At 38.6% G+C, this 25,337-nt stretch overlaps 1 protein-coding gene across 2 annotated transcripts in view; it reads right to left on the bottom strand.

Annotated features, from left to right (window-relative positions):
- LOC127364656 (glucocorticoid receptor) overlaps positions 1-25,337 on the bottom strand; it is a 66,265-nt gene that overhangs the window by 22,601 nt on the left and 18,327 nt on the right. For both annotated transcript variants that reach the window (XM_051402340.1, XM_051402341.1), the window contains exon 3: positions 1,468-1,637. In XM_051402340.1, the coding sequence (XP_051258300.1) occupies positions 1,468-1,637 (170 nt within the window). The remainder of the gene's footprint in view (positions 1-1,467; positions 1,638-25,337) is intronic.

Below are 25,337 nucleotides of genomic sequence, written 5' to 3'. Positions count from 1 at the left end.
TCAGTTTGAGTGCTTGACATTTACACCAGCACCACATAAAAAAAAGCTGAAATGCTAGATAACAGTCAACAATTATACAACTCAACAAATTAACTGTAGCAGATTGTCGAGCTCAAATCAATTGATAATCTTATTAATTTATCTGTATAACTGTTTTTACACATATAAGGAATAGTAGCCTACAATAAAAGTTTCATATGCAGGAGACGAAAAACTTCTTAAAATGTTCCATTATCAATCCATTTCCATTAGCCAATTTTTAGTCGTGAACCGCTGCAGAAGTCAAATCAGTGTCCACTACATCACCTTACATTCAGAGTAATGATTTCCTTACAGTAAGTTTGGTCTGAGTTTGACACTGGCTGTATCATTTCACTAGAAATGTTGTTGCAGATAGAGGAAACTGACAGAGAAAGTAAAAGTAGGAGCAGAATGAAAGAAAGGGACTGGGACATGGAAACAAGAGACAAGAGAAGTTTATTTACTGTTACTTCAGGTATTACCTGTCCAAGAATGCAATAATAAATTAACTGTTACATACTCCTCTGAAAGCCTTTTCAAACTAATTACACATCTGTGGAGCTTTACACAGAGAGATGAAACTGAAGCAGAGAGAAGCAAAGGGATATGGAATGCATGGCAGAAAGCCTTTAACACAAATTACTTTGTTTGTCAGGAACATTCCTGCCCTTCCCACTTTAAGATTGTGTCGAGGCAATTAGTGCTCAAACTGTTTGCCTGCGAGACAAGAACTTAATACTGTATTACAAGATATCATATGAAGTGAAGCAATCTTACAAGCTCATTATAATACTACTCCTCCATAAGGCAATACTGTGTTAATAGGAAGTAGTGTAGTAGTAATACTTTTGGAGAAGGGGTTTTCCTCTGAAATTTTTCAATCAACATTAAATGGAAGGCATCTCTGCTTTGACACAGGAAAGGCAGAAGAGAAGGAGGCGCTGAAAAGCAAGGTCAGGACTAAGACTCAAAACCACTAAAAGTATGTGACGTGTGTCTACTAAAGCTCAACATGAACATGAACATGAACTATTCCACTCTGACCCTGGATTTTGAGAAATAATTCAATTTTCTGCTGCCTAAGAAAATAAAAACAGCTGCAATGTTTTACTGTTGTGCAACAGCTAATGTCATGTAAATCAAATGAATGACAATATTTAGGACAAAATGTACAAAGTTAATGGATGCTAACCACTGCTACTAGGTACACATGTACAAAGTTGTGGCTGCATAATATAGACAGTTAAAAATGAAAAAATATGAATAGGTTAAAAATGAAAAAGTTTTCAATGAAAAATTAAATTTTCATTGACAAACTCAAACATTTTCCTATAACGATTTAAATACCATCATTCTAATCTAAAATGTGTCTTGGATGTTTAATAGTATTGTGTCAGGTCTGAGTGAGTGAGTGGATGCAAGTAGGTAGGGGTGTGTGAGACCAACCTTCGACTGCCCTCTTGAAGAACACCTTGCAGCTGCCGCAAGTTACGACCCCGTAGTGGCATCCTGAGGCCTCGTCTGAACACACCAAACAGATCTTATGCGTCTGCCCACTGGGCTTGGACTGGACTGGCACCACGGAACTGCTGGTTTCTCCTGCTCTGGGTGAAGAGCTAAAGTATGTGTACAGAGAGAGAGAGAGAGAGAGAGAGAGAGAGAGAGAGAGAGAGAGAGAGAGAGAGAGAGAGAAACATGTAAAGACGTTCTGCATGAAGGAGCTGGATGTAAATATAAAAATGTCTGTGCACAAGTCAAGGTAGGCTGCAGTAAGTCTCAGTGGTATGTTGGACAGTTGCTAGGAGACATGAAAACCCTGTGGACAGATCCAGTCGGCTAAGGAAATGAATCTGAACTGAAAACAGACATTGTGCCGCTGTTTCTATGATTGATTGACTTTTCCTATGGTAATTGCTAGAAATTATATCAGAACAAGGGCTTAAATAAGCAGCACGACGATGGTATTGCTTAAAGAATTAAACTATATTGTACAGCAGATTCTTGCAAAAAAATCACTGGTCCCAAAAAAAATAAATCAAATCTTGCAGAGAAAAAAAGGCAACACCATAAAATAAATGTGTTAAAAAGGTCTCTTCAAAGTATCAATCAGTATCCGTATTCAAAGTATGAACTTATGTATGACTTAAATGTGATATACTTGATATTTTGTTCATTCTGATGAGCGCACTGATCGTTTTTCATTAATGCTTAATGTGTAAGCAAATAAGCCAAACCCAGTGAAGCACTGGCAGCAGCAGTTCCTCTGTGCAGTAACTGAGCTCTAAATCTCACCCCAAGCCTCCAATTTGGTTACAATGTACATTAAAGCCTCGTCTAAACCTGAGAAAACTTGTGCGCTCACACACACGCACGCACGCACGCACGCACGCACGCACGCACGCACGCACGCACGCACACACACACACACACACACACACACACACACACACACACACACACACACACACACACACACACACACACACACACACACACAGAGAGTTGTCATTACACTCGACTCCCTATAATTAGAGTTAAAGTAATGAAGATACCTGAACTACAGCGTGAAGCTCAACTCGGCACCAACACCAATTTGCGGATGTATTGCAGGCAAAGTGCCAGCATGTACATTGAGAGTGTGTCAGGTTTAAAGGGGCATGTTGTAGCCAAACAGACTCTAAACTAGTATTAGACTGACACTGTTGTGTAATCCATGACAAGAATTTGACCGCATTAGAAGGGCTTAAATCTTTTCTCCCTTGTTTGTTTTGGCAGCACACTAGTTGGAATGTATATGGGCATTATGTAACAGAGTTGGCTTGTTAAGCTTGATAAGCTTGATAATGACTTTACGTTCAGGTCTATAGATACCTCAACCATGGCGTTGCTGATATTACTAATGCTCCATGTGTTGTTTCCACCCTTTTTCTCTATAGCCATGTTTGCAAGACAGGAGTGAGGAGAGTATAAAAATGGAACTTGTTAATGTCAGTCTCACAGACCAGGAGCCCCACCTCCACTCGTCTCCCCAAACAAGCACAACCTAAATTCACAGTGGCATGGTGCCTCATGGTCACTGGAAAGACGACTCGTGCTTATGTAAATTGGACTGCAACCAAGGGGGAGTAGAGGTGGCTGATCTTGGAAGATGTCCAGCTAGGAAGTTCAGCAGTAGCTTAATGCTAAACTAGATCGTTTCAAACACATGCAGGCAGGCAGGTTCAGATGGTAGCGAGATTCAGAAAGCAATGCTAGCCTAACAGATTTTGTCATCTGAAAAGTACATTACAAAAGTACAATCACAGCTTGATGCCAGAGTCTAGAAGAGGGAACGTGACATTATCTGTACAAAATGTGCTTTGTCTAAGTCCAACTGAAACTAGAAATATCTTCCCTTTTGAAATCAAGAATCAAATCATGCTTTTAATCATTCGTTGCTAGTTTATCAGTTTTAAGAAAAAGATGCACAGCGAGCTGCCATGGCAATTAAAAGAGGATTAGCTTTGAAAATTGTGGGGTGAAATACGACAAATTCTTTATTCAAACAAGAAATATATAACTAAACTTTTGAAGTACGCAACATGTCATCAGTCACAACCTACATTCAAACAAGAAATATTTAATTCAACCACAGACCTAAAAGGCTGCATGACTATCAACAAAATGACTATGTATGGTTCATTCTGAAACTTCAAACCCACAAAATGTAACTGTTTTAAACTTTAACTGATAGAGGTACAGTCATCAACCTCAACAAAACTGTGACCTAACTTTGACATCATCATCCTATATACAAACCCACATTTGTAGTCAACAGTAGGCCTGGGCATAAAACAATAGCTATATATCAACAATAGACACAGAATTGTCCAATTTAATATCAATAGTTTCACTTAAATGCATTAAATCCAAACTGCCATGAAAGCACATAACAAGTATAGCAATAACTTGGTTAAATTGTGTAAATAAGTCATTAAAACTTACCAATAATTATCAGTATCAACTGAAATGTAACATTTTATCATGATACATTTTTCAACAACATTGCCCAGCCCTACCCAACAGCCACCTTGTTGTGCAATTGACCCTGAACATGCTGTAAACTGTATGGCACATAACATAGTAATTACATTGCGTGGCACTTAAATGAACTAATTCACCTCACCCTTATCATGACCCGTAAACACTATGGTTAGACTTTATCTGCAATACTAGCACTCCAAAAATGTTGGCAGGTGCTTTCTAATATGTACCAGTCTTAACTTTGGATCGTCAGTCTGGCAGTAGTAGGGTATTAATAGAAACGCTCCTCTTTGAACTCCTGTTATGAGGAGCAGTCCTTCTGGTATGTGCTCATCTTTCTGGCTCTCTCATTACTTGTCAACTTGAAGCGGCTATGGCTGGATTTGAGTGAGGATGCTGTGAACACTAATTATCGGGCAGTGCTTGACCTGTGATTGCTCTCCTGGGATTGCTCAGCCATTGGAAAAAAGACAGAGTGCCTGTGAAACGGGAGATCACGTGGCATTTACATGGTATTGGCTTTTACAGTTTGAGGTTTGTCAAAAGGTTATTCACCATTATTTGGTAATTATTGTTACAGCTGCACTGCAAGACTTGATCTACAGTACTTTAAGTTTAATGGGAAGTCTTAATTAACCTTTCATAGGTTTTCTATTCTAACGTGACTTAAATGCTGGTAATGTAAAATGACCACAGGGTGGTGTTTGAATTAAAGATTTACAAACCCCTCTTACTCCTGCTCTAACTCACATGCTCCTCCCATCGCTGAGCCAACAAGTGTGGCTCTGAGCCATGCAGCACAAATTCAAGCCTCATTAGGAACGCCTACATACTGGACCAGAGTGCAATAAACGTGCACTTACACACACTCACACAGCATAAATTACTTGTCTGTGAGCAAGATCACATCACAAACAAATGCACACATGTCTGGTACACATATGCAAAAAACACAAAAACACCTGCATGCACACGCAATCATTAAAACTTTCCAGAGGGACTTGGGCAGAAGATGTTAATGCACACACAAAAGCAAGTTGCAGTTCACTGCGCTTTGCTGATCTTTCTCCGCCCACACTGCACTTGTACTGCACACCAGTTATGCACCGGGTCTTATAAAAAGCGAATGTAACAAAAATCTGAGCAGACTGGACAGTGAGGCATGCTGCCAATCACTTCCCTCACTAGTTTACTTCCACCTACAAACACATCTTTCTGAGTGTGAACACATGCTAACAATATGTGTCAATACTGAGAGATTGTGCAGAGAGGTTTGGCAGCTAGACTCAAGAACAAAAACAATAAATTAAATTAAATCCTGCTGCAACAGACAGTATTTGCCGGCAGGACTTTGTTAAGAATGCACAGTCCTCTCTATCTCTATACACACAGTATATTCATAGAAAGTGTCGATGTACAACCGGAAATCAATGTTGACTTCTGCTTCCATTGTGAATTTTATTCCACTGTCAATAGGTATAAGCCAATAACCAGGACGTTGATTTTCAATTAATCACACAAACATCCCAACCCTAACCCGATATCAGATTAAAATTTAAACCAGGGCAGCTATACAAGTTATAAATGTGTTATACATTTTCTTAATGATGTAACATTGCATGATGAGGTGGTGGAAAAGACAGATCAGCACTAATAACAGACCACAACAAACAAAGTGCCTGTAGCAGCTATGGAGGGAGATCTGAACCAGCCTGACCTGCTTTCACTGGGGAATTGTACACCAGTGACTACAGTGGGAACCGATGAGAGGATAGTTTTTCCATTAAGATCAAAGCTTTTTATGGCTAATGTGTGGGAGCAGAAAGTATGAGAATGAACCGGTTCCTTTCAGCGGAAGAGAGCCTCACAGTGCTTTACACAAACAAGGAAACGGATTGACATGGCCAACCACATTATGGTAGACATTTTGGAAAACTAACGTATGTATTAGTGTGGTTTTGAACGTGATTTTATTAAAATGATGTGTATTAATAAAAGCAATTTCTGTAGAGACATCGGACACATTAAACATAAAAATCTATTTAGGGAAAGAACAAATGATACACAGATTTAAGCTGGATAGTTATGCATTGCTAGTTTCTGCAAAATATGTATTTCCATCGTTTGTATGACAACCTTGGCATGTAATGAACATCATCCATGTGGTGCTCACACTCTGAGAGTGGGTTTTTCTAAAAAGAGAAACCATTGTTGGACACCCATAAAGGGGTATGGTCTACATTCAAAAAGGAAAATATGACATTACTTGTGTTTACCTGGTCTGCCTGCCCATCTTGGGGGAAAACACACTCTTGCTGTAGACTGGGATTTATTGGACTTTGTGCTTATTTGATTAAATAAGATAGAAGATACCATTGTTAAGTTCAGTGGTTAAATTCAGTCTTTGCTTACGCAAATACAATGCTATATCATCATTGATTGATTAGCAGTTATCATGTATTGCAGTCCAATTGCTGGTATTGTGTAACGTCATCATAAGCTGCATATCTTGGCGTCACCTCTAAAAGCAGATGGGCTAAATGTTAGGGCTGCGCTGCAACTAGCAATTATATTAATTATCAAGTCATCTGCTTATTACTTCTTAATCGGTATATTTATGTCAGAAAATACCCATCCCAGTCCAAAGTGATATCTTGTTTTGTCCACCCAACCAAGACCCAAATATATTCAGCTTCAAATGATTCAAAACACAACAAATGGTTGCTAATTTAGTTACTGGGGATCAAGCAAATTAATAAAAAAAAGAATTAATAGTAATTGACTATAACGGTTTGGCAGTTGTTATACAGGTTTGGCTGGATGTAAACAATATCTGATTCTGAAAATGTAATGCAATATAACTATATTCTGTGCTGCATTGTTGCATAAATTATCAACAAATTATGTAAAACAATAAAAAAAATCTGTTCTCTGACTTTTTAATCTTTATTGTGTAATTTTACTGTTTTACTGTACTTTTCCCTACTCTCACTTCCTCTCTCTCCATCACATTCATCTCTCTCACCGCTCATTCCCCCTCTTCCTCTTCCCCTTAGACCGCCTCATCTGCCACGGTTATATAATATTTGTATTACTGCTGCTGGGGCAGACGCCTCCTCCTCCATCCCCCACCCCTACGCTCAGCCTCTCAGCCAATCGAGTGTCACTACTGGCAGAAGTATGGAGGAGGTCAGGCGAGTCATAGGATTATCCAACTCACCTACCCGGAGACAAGCATACACAGCGTATGTTGTGTGTGTTTTCTGTGTGTGTCACTAATAGGAAGCTTGCATGTGTGTGTGTGTGTGTGTGTGTGTGTGTGTGTGTGTGTGTGTGTGTGTGTGTGTGTGTGTGTGTGTGTGTGTGTGTGCACATGTCTGTGTGTTGATTTGGTCTTTGAATTACTGAGTGGAGCCTTTGGTTGCTAGAGAGGAGCACAGTTATAAAGCTACCCTTGTTTCAGAAATCATCATGTGACTGTGTGATGGCTCCCTCTTTTCTTCTCTCTTTATCTCCTGTTAAACTACGCACCCACCCACCCCTCCTCACATCTGAGTGTCTAAATCTCCTACACAGAGCTGTCACTTCAATCATCATTTCATCTCATCAGCCCATTCTTTCTTCCTCCACCCTCCTATGGAACTTGAACGGTGTTAGTAGTTTGCAACTATCCACATGCTGTATTTTCTCCTGAGGTGTGACTCAAATTACAGATTAACTTCAAATTCTACATTTAGATTTACCTATGACATTGTGCCTTTGCGGTTTATGATTGCTACCTCTCAAAGACGGAAGGACTTTGTCATAGAGCTGCAAAACCTGTTAGTGAGGAGGTTGATGAGGAAACTTGTGTGACACTGGAGACCGCAGTTAACATCTCCTACCTCTCTTTTAACCATGACTGTGATCATTCTTTAACTTTAACCAAGTCGTTTTTGTGCCTAAACATATATAATGTGAGTAATGGCAAAACAATGTAGTCATGCTGACAATGTATTTTGTCATTTTAGCTTGAAGGACAAATTCCCATTCATTGTTCCATTTTCATATTCACTTCAACTTCATCCAATACTGCCCAGATTCGTTCAGAAATCAGGTATAAATTGAGTCTTATAATGCTTTTGACGTGAGAAGGAGCCTTTTCATCCCAAGTGGGGAAGTGTGTCCGTCGGGTCTTTTTTGAACCACTGTGTGTGAGAAGCAAAGGCCAGAGTGAGGTGAGTCAGAGTGCAGGAGAAGTAAAAGCTCAAATATGGAAAAACAAGTGTACAATTCAGCCGAGCACTTTGACTTCCTCTCACGCAGTTGATGTTTGTGCCATCCCGCAATTTTTTTTTACATTTACTATCGTGTCTCTATCTTTGTCTCTTTGTGCCCAGTACAGCAGTGAATTAGGAAACTTTTAATTCAAATTCTGACATAAATCAGTTACTGCCATCTGCTCTGCACGCTTCTTTTCATCGGGCCTGGACACAATTTTCCTCTTTTGAATTTAACTAATGTGTAGATGCATTGTGCAATCACAGTGGAGTGCGAAGAAAGCTTACTAAAGCTATGCTACAACAGATGCAACACAATGCAAAGCACTGCACAATAGCACTACAAATACAGTAAAAACTTTACAAATCAAGCTGACGGCGTGCGGCTGAGAGGTGATGCTTTTCAGTGTGATTGCCTGCTGAATCTGCATTTATATTTGCTGTTGAGTAGAATAGAAGGGCAACATATAGAGAGACAACATAGAGATGTGCAAACTGCCCCGGGTATCCACAATGTGCCCCTTACTGGAATCAGATGAGAATGGGAGAAAATGAAACCTCCAAACTGAGAGTGACCTAGCCTCAGGGCTGCGCAATAATTTAATATCTCTGTTTATTTTATTTCAGTGAAAGTGTGATGATCAGGGAATATTGTGGATATTGAGGATATTGTGATGATGTTGTCAAAACAGATGATAACAAGTGTATTGTATTTATAAACTGATAAAACAAGGTTATGAAATATGATAAGGAATATTTGAGGGTTGTTCAACATGACAGCTAATGTTATCTTGCTGTTTAATATGATGGACATCAACGTGATTAACAAGTGAGTTTGCTTTAGTTTATGACGTGAAAATCATTACTGTAATATTGATTTCAGACATGCAGCATCACCTGGCTCAGTCATATCTTTCCACAGCTTCAGTTATATATAGAGAGCCCAAGATAAGAGTGTGTGTGTGGGCAGAGCAGATCACTCGAGAAAAGAACAGATCATAGTTAAGAGACAATCAACTGGAAAGTGTGTGAACGGAACAGACACACAGTGAGGCCTTTTTCTATAACTTTGATGTACAAGATGATGTCCTGCACAGAAGAGAGCAGCTGAAAGCAGCTAAACAGAAGACACAACTTCTACTGTTCCTGTCTCAGAATGGTACGGTTTAGGCTAGATGAGGTCACATGTTAAATCCCTGGAGCGTAGCTATGCTGTATTGGAATGTGGAGCTTTGCAGGAAATTGGGCCACATGGTGTGGACCACAGGGAGCAGAATGAAGGGCAATGGCACAGTGTTTCAAGTTATCCCTGTTTAACTCAATATGAATTTGGTTCTACAGCACCACAAGAGCATGTTTAGCAAAATATAAATGAGCCACTAAAACTGAAACCATTTTAGAAAACAAGAACTTTGTTTTCTTTTCTGTTTTCTTAAGTTGAAGTGTATACACATCCTATAGCCAACATGCAGTTGTGTTGTCTTTTTAACACTTTTATCACGTACTTTAGACCAATATATCATAAGACTTTGGATATGGATATTGCAAGGCGCTTTTATGACCCTGGAAGAGGATTGTTGTGAGCTGTAGATTTTCTGGGGTTTAGAGTTAACACTGAGTAGAATTTAAAAAAATTACTGATAAGTGACTAAATCCTCATTTTCTACGTAAACGTGCCTAAACTTTTCTGTTTCTAGTTTTTTTTATGTGAATATTTGCTTGAGTTGTTTCTATGATATTAAACTGAATAACTTGTTTGCTGGACACAAAAATTAGACATAGTCACACTGTGATGGGAATTGTTTTAGTTGCAACCCCAACTGCAACCAACCCTTACTTTACCATTTCATTAATCAATTGATTATTTAATCTAAAGGACCCATAAATTACCAAATCATTTTAGCAATCATTTAAAATTGTACTTTCCATTTACTAAAGCTAACATTTTCTGAACTGTATCAACCTCACCTGTTTACAGCACTGGCTTCAAAACAGATGCTAAGCATTATTTGCAGCCCATATTTGACCAATATCTGATTAACAAGATGAAGAGGGACTCTATTGACCCACCCAGTTGCAAAGCCTAAGTGGGCAGGGATCCTTATTCACCACCTGGGAGGATGATTCTAACATTGCTATAATAAAGCCTGTGTGCATGTGTGTGTGTGCAGGGAACCTTCAATTGCTCCCTGCAGATTCGATTTGCTGCTGACACATTGTGTATCTTAAATCAGATAGATGACCAGGGCCTGAGGGCACATAGCACCCATTTCCCCTAGTGCCCTTATGTAATTAGCTTTCATTTAGCACCTTAATGCTTTGCCCCCCACAAATTACCCAGAAGAAAGTCTTCTCTCCCACTTTCACGTATTCTTTCTCTGTCTCTTCTTCTCTCTTCAACAGCAACTTCACAGAAAAGACCACTTTCCTCTCTCAGCAGTTCATAACGTATTTCCATAAATATCACCATCAATAGAAATATTCTAATGCTGTCCTAATGGCATTCAAAAGGGCAGTGTAACTGTTAGCTTGTACTGCCAATTTATTTTTTGTTGCCATGCACTAGAAGCAGTGACATGCAGCATGTAGGCCAACAGCGATCACATAACAGCTTACCACAGCTATAAATATTTATAAAAGGCCATAAACATCTAAATCATAATGATATAAACATCCGATCATAGCAGGGAATATATTTCTACCTGTTAAGTCCAACAGTTTGGAATAAAAGTTTTTCCAAGTCTCTTTAAAAAATAATCAAGTTGAAACGAAAACCCCTTTTTAAGTGCAACTACATAAAGTACATTACTTACTGTTTTGACCAAAAAGTCATTAGAGATTTCTAATGTATTCCCTCACATTAAACAAGTAAATACATAAATTCAAAAGAGACATAAAATAAAACTGGATATCAGTCAACAAGTGTAAATAAAGAAAAGGGGAGTGGAAAGGAGTGCTGTGAAAAAAAATACCCACAACCCATTCCACTGTTTGGCCTACATTTACTGGACTACATAAGAGGACATGGAAGACATAAAAGGTTTAAACAAACAACGCAGCAGAGAATGAGGGCTCGAACTGTGTTGAATGTCAGCCCGCTATACACAAAATGCAGTAGATCTTGAAACTCAATATGTGCACCATGAGGTCTGGCCTGACAGCTTATGAAAATAAGCGTTTGTGTCGAGGGAAATAGTTAACATTACTAGCTGCTAGGATTGAGTTAATGGACATGAATGACTCCTATCATTGAACTGGCATTAGATCATTGCCCACTAGCAATCAATGAGTAGAACTGGCGCTGACCTAAACCAAAGGGTGGTTAAAATTGATTATGCTGAGATTATGTACGTTAATGCCGTTCCCAGGGATTTCCATTGGGGTCAGTGTGTGGACTGGCCTATAACCTTAAGCCTTTTGATGATTATCTATACAATCATCTTCATTAACACACTGACTGAGCAACTTTACAGTACGTCAATCTGCAGACCTCAAACTGTGCCATAAGAGATGAGTCCGCCGAGACCAACGTTGTGCAGCCCTGTGGTCTCTTGATGGTGCAAAACAGGTCATGCATACAGGAAGGCAAGGCAGGCAGAGATAGTTGGCAAGGATGTAGAGATGTTCCCAGCAGCAGCAGCAACATTAGCAGAGGAGAGCAGTGATGGCTTAAGCTGACTAATGCAGGGTTAAATTTACATACGCCCACCATCTCTGTCTGCAAAAAGATTAATGAAGTTGAAGATGCAGACTGCATGCTGCTGACAGACAGGGAGCGTGCATGAGAGAGTGCAGGAGACAGGCAGGGTACTTTGTTTATTCTATCGCTGGTGATGCATGCACTACTCCACGTATAATACGTCAGACCAGTGGTAGTGCTAGCCATGTAAGCTAGTTAGCCATGTTAGCCATCTAAGCCATGAACGGTGCTACTGTGAAAAGTAATCACTATGCCAAACCAGCTTCCTGTCATGGAGTCTGTCTAAGATGACAAAGCATTTACTGCAGCATGAAAAGAGACTGCATATGCATTTAACCAGCCAGAGGCATTTAATGCTAGCACAACCAGCATGAAAAGTTGTGCAATGGAATGATGGATACTTGCATGTTTCATTATCTTCATCACTAACAACAACTGACTTATGTTTGTGGAAATGTGTTTTTGCCACTTTGGTTTATTTTAGTAATCAAATAACATGGAATCAGAAGCAGGACTTAATACAATCAATTTGCAGAAAAATAAATCAGATTCAACTCAGAATCTCCAAAATCTAAACATTCACAATCCCTGTACTGTTGTGATACAACAGCTAGAACTCTGTTAACACTTAATAAGGACTTGATCATTTTGCTCTCCAACATTGAGATTTATCCCTCATCAATGGCAGAGCAGGGGACAGTTATCAGCTACCGTATATCATTAAATAAGGTCGATGTGGTGCAGTTGCATCAGAACAGCCCAACACACTGACAGGTCTCCTTGAATGATGCATTCATGTGCAAGTGTAGATTGAAAAAGTATTGCTTTCCATCTGTACTTCCTTCCTAATTGGTCAACAGAGGTTAGCATGGAAATGCAATTCGGTTTTTACAGCCAACTCTCAAGTTCTGAGAACAGTATATTCACAAACAGTAAACAGTACATAGTTGGCTTGTTAGCTCATGAAAGCAGCTGCACTGTTATAAAATGTAGCTCATTACAATCTGTACATGGAAGCATCGCTTTTCTAGAATTAAAACATTAAAGATGCAAGTTCATCTGGGAATTTTGAGCACAAGTGCACAATAATAACACACAATAAACAATGATGGGGCACTATCAAACTCTATTGTAGATCAGGCTTCAGCAAAAGGCACCTCACACTGAAATTAGAATCAGATTTTTGTGAAATGCAAAATATTATCTCTGTTATATTTATCTGGGCATCACTACTTGTTCTTATTATATATACGCTGCAATTGTCAAGTAAAAATGGCAGGTATGAGTTCGACAGGGGCTTGTCAATCAACTGCACTTTTGCAGCGTGTTAACTTTTCAAATCTGTACTGACATATTGCAGGAACACTACAAATCTATCAAGCTGCTTGCTGACGCAATGTTTCCACTAAGGTGCAATGACAGAGGTGTTTAATTTTGTGGTCCATAACCTGTCTTGTCTAATTTGTTTTGTTAACTTGCTTGTCAGTTGGTGACAACCCCTCAAAGTTATTATGTACATGTAATTCTACCCTTACACTGATGAGAAGACATCAGACATTGAAATAAATGGTCATTAATTTACACCTCTATTGGTAATACAATTTTTATAGATATTACTGTTATATAATATGAATATAATATTAATATAATTTTCATGATAGAAACAATGACATTAGTCGTTATTAAAATCCTGAAACTGACAAAACCTTTGTTGAATTTACCTTCCTTCAGGCAACTGTGTGACTAATCATGAATCTTTTACAGTTGTCTCATCTGTAACAGACTTATTTTTAGCTGACAGTAATATAGGCCAGAGTGGCTAGGCAGTCGAACCATAACAGAAACAAAACTGCACTGCACTGCACAGCTCAACCTGCCTGCAGGCAAAGCTGCATGGCATAAATAAAATCAATCATGAACAGAGAAATGTGGTTGAAAAACAGATGAGCTCAGGCCTGCAAAAGGTTGCTCATCTCTTAAAAACATAACCTTTCCTGGACAAAAAGGCATGCACATGAATGTATGCAATGTAGCTTGTGCATATGCTTTGATTCCAGCCCGGCCCAAGGTGTACTGTAATCAGTCTGGAAAATTACAACAAAGCTAAGTTAAATATTTATCTGTTATTACAAAATTGAAGCAATGTTTGTTTTTAACTGCTGTCGAAGTGCCTGTGAGGAAGAAGCCAGGCCCAGGTGAAGTTTTCTTGGCCTGAACTAGAACTACTGAGGCCTGAACTACTAAACTAGTTTTGTACTGTTCTAATGTATAATAATGAAAAAAAAAAAAAAGTGTGAAAAAGATTCAGGTAATCTGATCAGTTAAAAAAACAAAGTCACACATACGCACACAAAAATCAAACACGCTAATAAAAAATATTTTTCTCATAATATTTTTACAAAATAATTAAAATTTTATGGGTTTTGAGTTTGATCCCAACTGCCTGCAGGGCCTGCTGGTGCAACTTAACTCTCCTGCCATATTTTTGCACATGACATCAAAGAGGCAAAGCAGACTTTCACCCTGAGTCCATAAGGGCACAACACTGCTTTTATTTGGCTATCCTGATTTTAATGCATGTACGGTTGCCCTCTCTCCCTCTATCACACACAGGCACACTCGGGACACACCCACGCTTGCACACAGACACAAATGTGATGAAAGAGGCCAATCATTAACCCAGAGACGTACGCTAAATGTCTCTTCATGAAGCCTCTTATCCATTCCTCTCACAGGTGAACTTCCACTGAAAAAAAAGAGGTGTGGTGTGATCCCAGCATTTCAATGTAAGGAAAGGAGATTAGAAAAAGTGACGAGAAATATGAGCTGAAAAGCAGAGGGGAGATGAAAGGAAGGAGTAGAGAGAGTGAAAAGAAAGCACACTTACTAAGATAAGATAAGATAAATAAATGAAGGGGGAAAGGACAAGATTGCAAAATTTTTTTCCAAGATTTCACAACTCAAGATTTCATAAACAGCGCTTATGCGGTTACGACCCTGTTTAAAGAGAGGAAGTGAGTGACAGCAAAAGGAAACAGAGAAGAGCAGGAAGAGGAGATGAGGAAAAAGGAGTGAGAACAACGTTAATCGAAATGCAGATCTCAGCAGAGATTGTATCATTGAAGGCAAGAACTCACGGCCACTGCCCTCCCTCTCTAACATTTCAGTTTCCTATGAGAAGGCCAGTGGAATATGTGCCTCAGCGCTGATCTTTGACCCTGTCTAAGGGAGGAAGGGATCCTCCAGATGTTAACTTTCACTCAGGTGAACTCATTGACTGATAAAAAAAAGAGCAGGGAGGGATAAAGAGCTTGATAAGAGCTCTGGAGAGGTGATTCAGTTGGCTCTGCTCCTATTATTGTTATCCAAACAACCAAAGATATAGCAACCAACAAGCTCACAGCATGTGAGGGGGAAATTACCTCTGCCTGTGTCAATAGCGCTGACAATAGTGCATGTTTGTTGGAACAGAATAAAATTGATGTATTGGTTTGACATTAGATTCCCAAAGTTTGGTGCTTGCTCAAAAAGCTAATGACAATAGCTTTTTTGAGTTATTACTTAATTTTTTAAAAATAATTAAAAAAAGGAAATATTAGATACAAAGCACTGAATGAAAACAGTGAAAACAGCATCCGCAGCATTGATTTAATGGAGGTAAACAAAACCATTAGTGGTTAAAGTAACATTTTTCACCATGGGTCAACATTACTGGAGCAACCACAATAAAGCAGAGACTTCACAAAGCAGTGCATCAGATGTGAGCTCGGGAGAGGAAGTCTATACTAACTCACCCCACATACATGCACATAAACACATGCACACACTTATTGCTCAGAGCTTTACATGCTGATCTCCCCAGGTTCCAAAGCCAGCCGACATTCGTCTGAGCTTACGAGACATATTCTCTTTTCATTACAGTGAACAATCAACACTTCAACAGCCAAGCTTTGAAGGATAGACCTGCCACTCCACTACTACATCCTATTTGAGAAATATTCAGAGAACTGACAAGCACTAGGTTATCGTTTTTTTATTATTTCTTTTTTCTATTCCACTGTACTTTAATCGATGACAGTTGAAATCCTTTGTCTTCTTTCAGACTGCACTGTATTTTCTGGTGTCAGATGACCTCAGTGAGCACTGGTGGGTGTTGTGTCAAATTGCTTTTGCAGTGTTTTCCTGGGATAATACTGTACCATTAAAAATACATCACAAAGCAGCTACACAAAGGACAAACGACTAGTGAATATGATGTGCTAAACCTTAAAAAGGCACCAGACAACATCCCTTGCAGTGCACTGAAAACGGAGACCAGTGTGTCCAGATGATTCATCAGGGAAAGTGAAACCATGGCAGAAAAAATACCCAAACCATTTCAGTCCTAAGATTTTGAAATATTGTTAAGTGTTTTCTTTCCTTTCATTTAAATATGAAACCCTGCAATTCAGGCTTATACTGTCTGCAATAACTAACAGGTAATGTAAGTGACTAATACTGAGATATATTTGATGATATGGTACGGCTACACATAGAAGGCTAATTTTGTGACCTTGCAGGCATTTTGTTTTAGTATATCATTGTTTACATTTCAGTATCTACAATGAAACTTTATCATTCAGAGTAATTATCTGCCTGTGGAGACCTATTTACTAGTGTTAACAACATGGAACAAGAGTAGAATAAAAATGAATGATTCCGGTCTTCTCAGTCCCTTATTAAAAACTTTCATGCCAACTTTCATGCCATTAACTCTGTCCATCACAGCTGCATAGAGCTCAAAACTTCCAAATTATTTTTTGGCAAAGGGATTTTAAACTACAGCAAAAGAAGCAATGCCATGTGACCAAGTATGATGCTTGTCTTTAAGTCATCTTTAAACAGAAATGGCTTTCCTGTTAAGGGCAAGCCAAGCTTTGGCATAAAAGCTTTTTTCACATAAATTACTAGTACTTAACTATAAAATAAATATATTTTCTGGTTTAGAAATAATATTCTGTTTTTGACATTTCATTTTCTAGTGTGATTTGCAAAAATAATAATGTACTGTACTGCTTAATACCATTTGACTGTTTCATCGCATATATGTTTAGCTACTTCTTCTCACATCTGGCCAGCTAAAGATAAGAGAGCTTTCACCTTACGTTACTGGGCAGACTCATCTGCCAAGACAATGTTCTTACTGATAAAGGAAATCAAAAGGTGTCACCTATGGAAAGCCAGGGTGATTTGTGTAACACAGAGCCTGCATGCATTGTTTAAAAAGTAACTGAGAACACCAAAACTTGGTAGTTTTCCAAATTCCAATTAAGTGAAACAGTTTCAAGATATACAAACAACAGACTGCACTTCAGTTCTATTAAAGTGAAACAGACTGGGTGTAATTTACTCTAATATGTTCTGGATCATGCCTAGTTTAAATCTGCTGAACAATCTTAACTTAATTTTGGCAAATCCACATGCTAAAGCATAGCATAGAGGTAATTAACATAAAATGGACATACAACTCTTCCATATCATCAGTGCAAAAGCTGAGCAACTGTGTAAGAAAATATCTGGCTCTTGTGTACATGAAAACAAAGTATAGAAATGAACCGCTACTTGTATCTATTGAATGCCCTGTTGCTCTCAGTAATGCAAAAGGCAGAAACCTAGCAAGCAGTGGTGAACAAACAACCATGACACCAAACCATCTGAGAATTAATATGTGGAATCATTTTAGATTCGACATGACAGATGGCCGCACAGTAACATTACTGTGGCAACCAATCTGAATGGAAGAAATTCTATAAATGTTTATAATTATTAGCCTAAATGGCTCAAATTAAATCCAATGATATACGTGTTGTATCCATGCAATCACTGAGGGATATCAATGGTAAATCAATGGGCCTTTTCGATCAATGGGTCCCCATTCACAATTCAGAGGGTTGACTGATTTCGGTTGCAAGCCAATATCTAATTTTAGACATTCATATATAAGAAAAATTCTATAATCACTATTCAACTTCTGACTGTTCAAATCTCACTTCAGCTCAAAATACATATACAATACATATTTCAGAATGATTGTGAAAAACTTGAGCCTAGAGTACAGCTCCATAGCAACAGCACTGAAAGAACAGCATGAATAAGTGAAGTGAAGCTGTCACACTCACAGCATTATGTTTTACACCAGCAACAGCCTGCAGACATCCAGCAGTCTGTAAGCAAAACAATCTTTCCTAATCATTTGTGAATCCTATTCACCAGCTTGTGACAATATTTCAAACATTTGTCTTCCTATACGATATTTGGGGAAGGCACTTGCATGGGTAGCAGACAGAAATTTAAAGTCTTGCTCAAAGACATTTTGACATGATATGACTGTTGAAGTTGTAAGGTGAAGCTACAATTGTGTAGAATATCACTACTGTATGTTAAAATGTTAAGTTAATTGTGTTACTGGACTTAAATCCAACTTAATTCCTGGTAAATAAAGCAGAAATATCAAAAATAAAAAAAAATGAAATGTGAAATACACCCCCATAAAAACCTACACCCTCAAGACTAATGTCTTTTCCTGACAACTTATTTTACATTTTCAGAAAATGAAAAACACATTTTACTCAGTAATAACATGTTATTGGCTCAAACCACGCAGAACAGAGCTGACTGAAGGCTAATGTATTCTGAAAAACACCATTTACCATTTCAGTGCAAGACGGAGGTGGACAGAGAGGAAAGAGTGATGAAAAAGTGGTGAGAGAGCACAGATTAAGAGAGAAAAAGAGGAGGGAGCACAGTGAAGAGTAGACTGAGGAAAAAGGGAGAGCTTGTCAGCTTTAATTAATGGATAAAAGGCTGATATACCAGTGAGGAGGCAGGGGAAAAGGAATAGTTGACTTCAGATAGTGACAGTTGACTATTACAGAAGGAGTTAAACTCATATAATGTGAAACGGCAGAGGTGACCACGCAGCAGCTAAGCAGGCGCAACATTGATGTAAAACACAAAACAGCCAAGTCCAAACTTGTAAAAGTGAAACACAACTGAGGAGGTCTGATTCGTGCTCGTGTTTTCTAGGAGCAGTAGAGAACTTTGAGCTGCATCTTATGTATGACAGGCAATGCACAATGTTTATTATCATAATTTTATTATGAAGTCAGGGGAGGTATGATCAAGTCACCTCAGGATGTAGAATTAACATGATGCACTGTATGAGACTGTTGCAACATTTAAGCACCGCTGTGGCAGACAGAAAACTGAAATCACTAAGCTGCAAAATTTTAGCAAAGGTTTTACAAAGTACAGAGTTAATGAAACAATTAGTCTTCATCAATTATTTAATGGAATAAAAAAAATGAATTGACAACAACTGTGATAATAATAATAGTATTTAAGTTAATCATTTATCAAGCAAAAATGCCACCTTTCTTAAATGTGAGGATTGTATGCTTGTTGTTGTTGTATGCTTATGTGTTGTGGACTGTTCAAGATGCTTCAAGTAAATCAAGTATTTTGAAGATGTCCACCCTTGATATTTTTCACTATTTGTTGATATTTTATATAATGAGCAGCACAAAACACAAATTAATTCTTGTGTAGGTTTGCAGTAGTAGTGTTCCAAAATACTCACTGCTTCTCACATTATATACTGTAGGATCAACAATCAATAATTTTGTTCTACTGCTCCTCCTGGACCGCTATAGCGCTCTTTTTTGGTTCTACTCTTTTCTTTTTTTTCTTTTAACCGTTTGGAATTGATCAGAGTGAACCATCTTTCCTCTGTGCTTGCAAGACCTGAGAAGAAATCAGTGACCTGACTGTGCCAAATAGGAAGCTTGTCAGGAATTTCAGTTAGAGCAGCTCTGGTCCACAGCTTTAGAACAATAACAAAGTTAGAGCGGGCTCTCACACAAAATGAAAGCACAGTACACAAACAAAACTGAACCTTGCACAGGCAGGTTTTGGCCAACTTTCAACTACTGAAGGAACAGAGAAAACAAAGTCTAATAAAAAGGTTATGATAGCTGCAGAGAGAAATGACACTATAGCTGCAAACAAAGTTAAAAGAAACATGTTAAAGAGGATTGGGAGAAAATACAAAGAGTAGAGGGTGAGAGAAAGCATCAGGGAGAAAGCTGTAGACGGACAGATATAGAGAGACTTTGGCACAGCTGGATTACAGCCCATTTACAGTAGAGCTTGTCGGGCTCCTCCTCCTCCTCCTCCTCCTCCTCCTCCTCCTCCTTCATTTCAAGACTGCAGACCGTCACAGAAGGAACAAGGAAGAATTTGTTCGCTGGAGCCAGCAAACACTGACAACTGGCTGAGCAACTGTACATACATATATATGCATACGGTATATATATGTATATGTATATGTGGAAACTTATGGAAACAAGCTGTTGTCAGTTGTGCCTGATGGTTTTGATATCATGTAGATCTAAAGCCTCCAGATGAATAGTATAAATCACCCCATCCCTGTTACACGGCTTAATATCTTGCCCCTGTTTTTATAGAGGCAGAACAGACTGGGCTGATGGCTGAGCAGCCTTCATCACAGTTGCCGTCTGATGTAACTTGTTTCCTGACACTACGCCCTTGTGCTGCACTTTAAAGTTTGCTGGTCTAAATAAAATCCCCACCTCACTGCAAACAGAGTTCATCACTGTGGTTTTCTAAAAATAGTTTCCAGTCTTTGTTTAGCAGCATATACGTTATTTCAGCATCACTGTGAACATGTTTGCAATGATCAATCTCAAGTCTTTCAAATCCCATGATCCACCTCTCAGACAAAGCTGAAATCACATGATCTATAGAACAGGAAAATGTACTTATTGATTTGTTTTTATTAACCACATTATGACAAAAACAAAAACACACACAACTAGACTATTTGTTTCTAATGTGATAATACATAGCATGGTATTATACAATCCGACCCTAGCTTTGCTTCAGTATGTATGTAACGAATAGGAAATTAAGAAGCCTAGCATTGTTTTATTTACCATAGAGGGACCTGAGGCTGCTGACTGTTACTTTAACATTGTTTTTCAAGCCACATTAGAGAGGAAATTAAAATTTCATACTTTGAATGATAAATGAAATGCTTAGTTAGTAGTTCCCTTAACTTTCAATGAATAGTTAACATAATTCAAGTATTAGAACTGATGAAGAGTAATCTTAAACAGCTCGTTGTCAGTCAGATAAACAGATGTAAGATGGACTCTTTGATTATAAAAAGGGCATGCATGGGGTTCAATAACATTTGTCAATAACCTAGACTTAGCTACACTCCCCATTTGTCCTATAAAATGTGACTTTACATTCAGACAGAGTTGAGTAATCAGCTATTTAGCCGGCAACCTGCACTCAGAGAACCTTCAGCAAATAACAGGTCTATTAAACAAGCTAAGTACTCATCAGGAGGCAAACTCTTAACTTCCGTCATTGATGTGCATACAGCAGTTACTGTGTTTATGGACAATAAGTCACAAGGCTGATAGTAAATGTAGGACAGTTGGAGAAAAAACATTAATAGAACATGATGGACGGTTATATGAATATTCCCACAATCCAACTATATGTTTATTTGTGGTCTATGTACCATTTTGAGTAAAGCAAAATGATGACCTTGCATTCAAGGTATTCTTGCCTCCAAAAATTAGATGCTATAGTCTGCTTGAATACAGCTGATGTTACATAACACTGCTGGCAAGTTTCCATTCCTGCGAGAAAGCACATGAAAAACCAGATATGGAGGAGGTGTAAATTGTCTGTGAACAAATTCTTAGCACACTGATCCAACCAGTCAGTAAGTAAGGCAGGATGCCATTTCTCAGTGACAAGAGGTTTCTGCAAATTTGTTGCAGCTGTGACAGTTGATTAAAAACAGATTTCACATATATTTTTACATCTGATTCTGTACCCATTCCCACACATATTTGCTCTGGGTAAGTTCAAGAAGCTACAGGAAAGGTCCCACTGTCAGCAGACAGTGCTACTTCTTCAAAATTAGAATCACTTTGGTACAAGTGTACTTTTGCGGCACATATTGGCATGCAGTTATTGGCATAACAGTGCATTCAATTGCAGCTTTGTCTTAACTGCCATGAGCAACAATCTTCCCAAAAACATAACCTGATTCTTGCACATCAAGCTTCTGCTCAGTTGCAGGTACGTGGTCAGAAAAAGTGAGAAATAATGCAAACCAAGTGATTGGCAGTCATTTAACATTAAATTCAAAAAAACATGTCGCTTTCACTCTAAATGATTAAGGGCAGTCATTCTAGATGATTCCCACTGTAGCTTGGGGAGAATGAGGTCCTTTGGGGTCACCAGCTAAGGGCTATCCGCAGCTAACCACTATCAGTCTAGTTGCTGGATGCCTGAAATGTGCCAGGGTTTCACAACACGAGGCAGTGCTGGGCAGCAGTCCAAATCAGGATACCCTTCTCAAAACAGAAGAAGCAAAGAGCGAGACCAAAGAAGAGGAAGATATAAAACAATAGATGCAGAAAAATAAAGAGCGAGAGAAAGAGTTGATGCACTGCTGTTGTGTTGTCTATTCAAGCTGCAGTCTGAGTTTACAGCCGGTGACCGATCTAGCGAGAGGCGTAATGACCACGATGATGCATGGCTCTTCCTGTTGCAGTGGCCTATCACCAGTTCAAAGCAGCTCAGGATATATTTACTTTCATTCAAACAATTCACAAAGCAGTGCAGCCATTACAGTTTGTTTGTCAGAGCACAACTACATCAATATGTAGTAAGACATATAAGACTGTCATATTATATCCAAAATAAATGAAAACATATCGACAAGGAAATTAAGCTATTTTTGCAGCCCAATTCTGTCAGTATCTGACCTAAAAATCCAATTTTTAGTTGTGTCCTACTTTAAAGTTCTCTACTGTACAACTTTCTCTTACACAGGCCTGCTCTGTCCTTATCACATGAAATTAGGGGAAGAAAACAAAGAAGGGCGTGGAGGTTAAATTGTCCATACCATACTACTGCAGTAAATGTCATGTTGCTGATTTATTGCTGGCAATCAGTAACCTGTTCAGCATGTTTGACAGAAATGTAGTATGAGCAGTGAATGAAAAGGGCCCTTCCGCTCTCACTGCCTCATGCAGAGCATAAAACTCTTGTTTAAAAGGCTGTTTTCACTTGACCGCTTTCTACCCATATTTCAATTTACCACTACATTACTGAAGACGAGGAGACTGATAGGAAAGGACACAAGCACTGTTCTTTACTGACTGCGAGCAATGGAGGATTTACAGTGCAGTGTCTGAACTGAGCACGGAGAGACAAAGAGAATGAAGGCAATGAAGCAGAGAGATATTTAAAGAGACATTTAGAAAGTAAGACAGTCTAAGCACGAGACATCAAAGAAGGTAGACAGAGTCTGGAGGAAAAGGAAGAGGTTAAGGTGTGTGGGTGGGTGTTGGTTACATAGCCCTACACTTACATTAATTACTCTGTCTTTCTTATACGGACAGAATTTTAAAAAATGTTTTACAGTTGAGGGTAGGAATGGAGATTATGGCAGGTATGTTCACACCTCTAATACTAGAGTAGTAGTAGTACTAGAGCTACATGAGAACATGAGCATCCTAACTCACAATGACAATACCAACAAGCTGATGTGTAATAGCTATAATGTTTGCCATGTTCACCAGCTTAGTTTAGCGAGGATGGGAAAGTCATTAGTTTTGCAGGTATTTAAACAAAAACCAAACTATCGGTTATTACAATGCATCTCAGTGATGAAATGAATGTCAGTACCAGATTTCATGCTAATCAATCCAATAGTTGTGAGGACACGTCAACCTGCTGTTGGCAGGTCAGTGCCAATCCATCAGGTAGAGATATTTTACTGAATAAGTGAAAACGCTGACCTGCTGGTTGCCCTACATAAAGGCTCGCCTAAGTCAGGATTCATCCCCTGGAGACCACGCAAAATCGTGTAGCAATCCATCCACTAGGTGCTGAGATGCAGATATCCATTTCCAGAGATAGGGATCTCTACATCACAACTAAAGTTATTCAATTTACAATATTGCTAAATAGATAAATAATTTAACACATGACTTAATTAATAACTTATTAAAATTTTACTTAATTTACTGCCAGTCAACTAATCCATAAATTATCAAATAGTTTTGAGCATTATCATTAATGACTAGAGACCAATTCATCACTTTTAAAATGCAAACTTTGCGATCTCAAAATGAATTAGAAATGAACGGCTCTTCCAGCCACAACAATGCTGACAACACAGATCAGTGGCTGGCACTTTAATAATGCAACATGAACATTTCCAGTATTTAGTGATTTACATGAAGCCGATCTGTAGTTAAATTAAATAAAACAGCTCAGAAGAATCATTTCACAGCTTTACAATGATGATTTGTCTCACTGTGTGGAACTTGTTTTTCTTGGTTTATAAATTAATGGTGGAAAATCACATTTTATAATGAAAGCAAACAGCTCTGACCTCAGCTACACTATGTGCAGTATTAGGGGCAACCCTAACCCTGACAACAACTTAAAAGTAGCACAAGCTTTAAAAAGCCACTAGCGTTACCCACAAATTTGAGTTACGGCCAACTCATGTCAATAAATAAGCGATAAATAATCTGGCTGTCACACTGGTTCTTCCACCACACAGGTCTATTTCCAACATTGGTTTGGCAAGATGAAAACTGGCACACTGTAACTCACAGCAACACATTATCATCACCATCACAAGCTAAAGCGCCTTTAAAAATAGTAGTTTGGCCTTAGGACTAGCTCCGCTGTAAATAGACAAGCTCCAGACACAGAGGGACTTCTATTTTAAACAATGACAACATGGTGGCTGAGAGGTGGGTCAATATTCCCAGACAAATGAACAGGGTCAATTTACTTTCACTTCACTCAATGCAGGGGCTGAAAAGGAAAATAAAATCTTTCTCTGGTTATTATATCAATATATGAGATTGTACAGAATAAGAGCTCTACTTTTGCTATAAGATTCAGCTTTATCTGAGCAGGTCCAAATTCTGTAGTAAGAGAAAGAGAACAAGAGAGCAACGAAATTAAGAGCATATCATCCCTGCAGCTAACCTCATGTGTCCTGTGACACCATGCAGTGATAAACACAGTCACCAACCAGCCTGTCAACCAGCTGCTTGCTTAGTCAGGATGATAAACAGTCTACGCCTGTTAAACCTCCAGCAGTGCATGTTGGACTAGCAGGGCACCACCAAATCGAGACAAATAAAGCATTTTTCCATTCACAAACTGCATCCACACTCTGTGTTCTCTTAAAATTCCTTCTTTTACAAAGGAACATCTTC

The sequence above is a fragment of the Dicentrarchus labrax genome, unplaced genomic scaffold (genome assembly GCF_905237075.1).
Source record: "Dicentrarchus labrax unplaced genomic scaffold, dlabrax2021, whole genome shotgun sequence".
NCBI classification, from domain to species: Eukaryota; Metazoa; Chordata; class Actinopteri; family Moronidae; genus Dicentrarchus; species Dicentrarchus labrax.
This window is presented reverse-complemented; position numbering and strand designations above follow the sequence as displayed.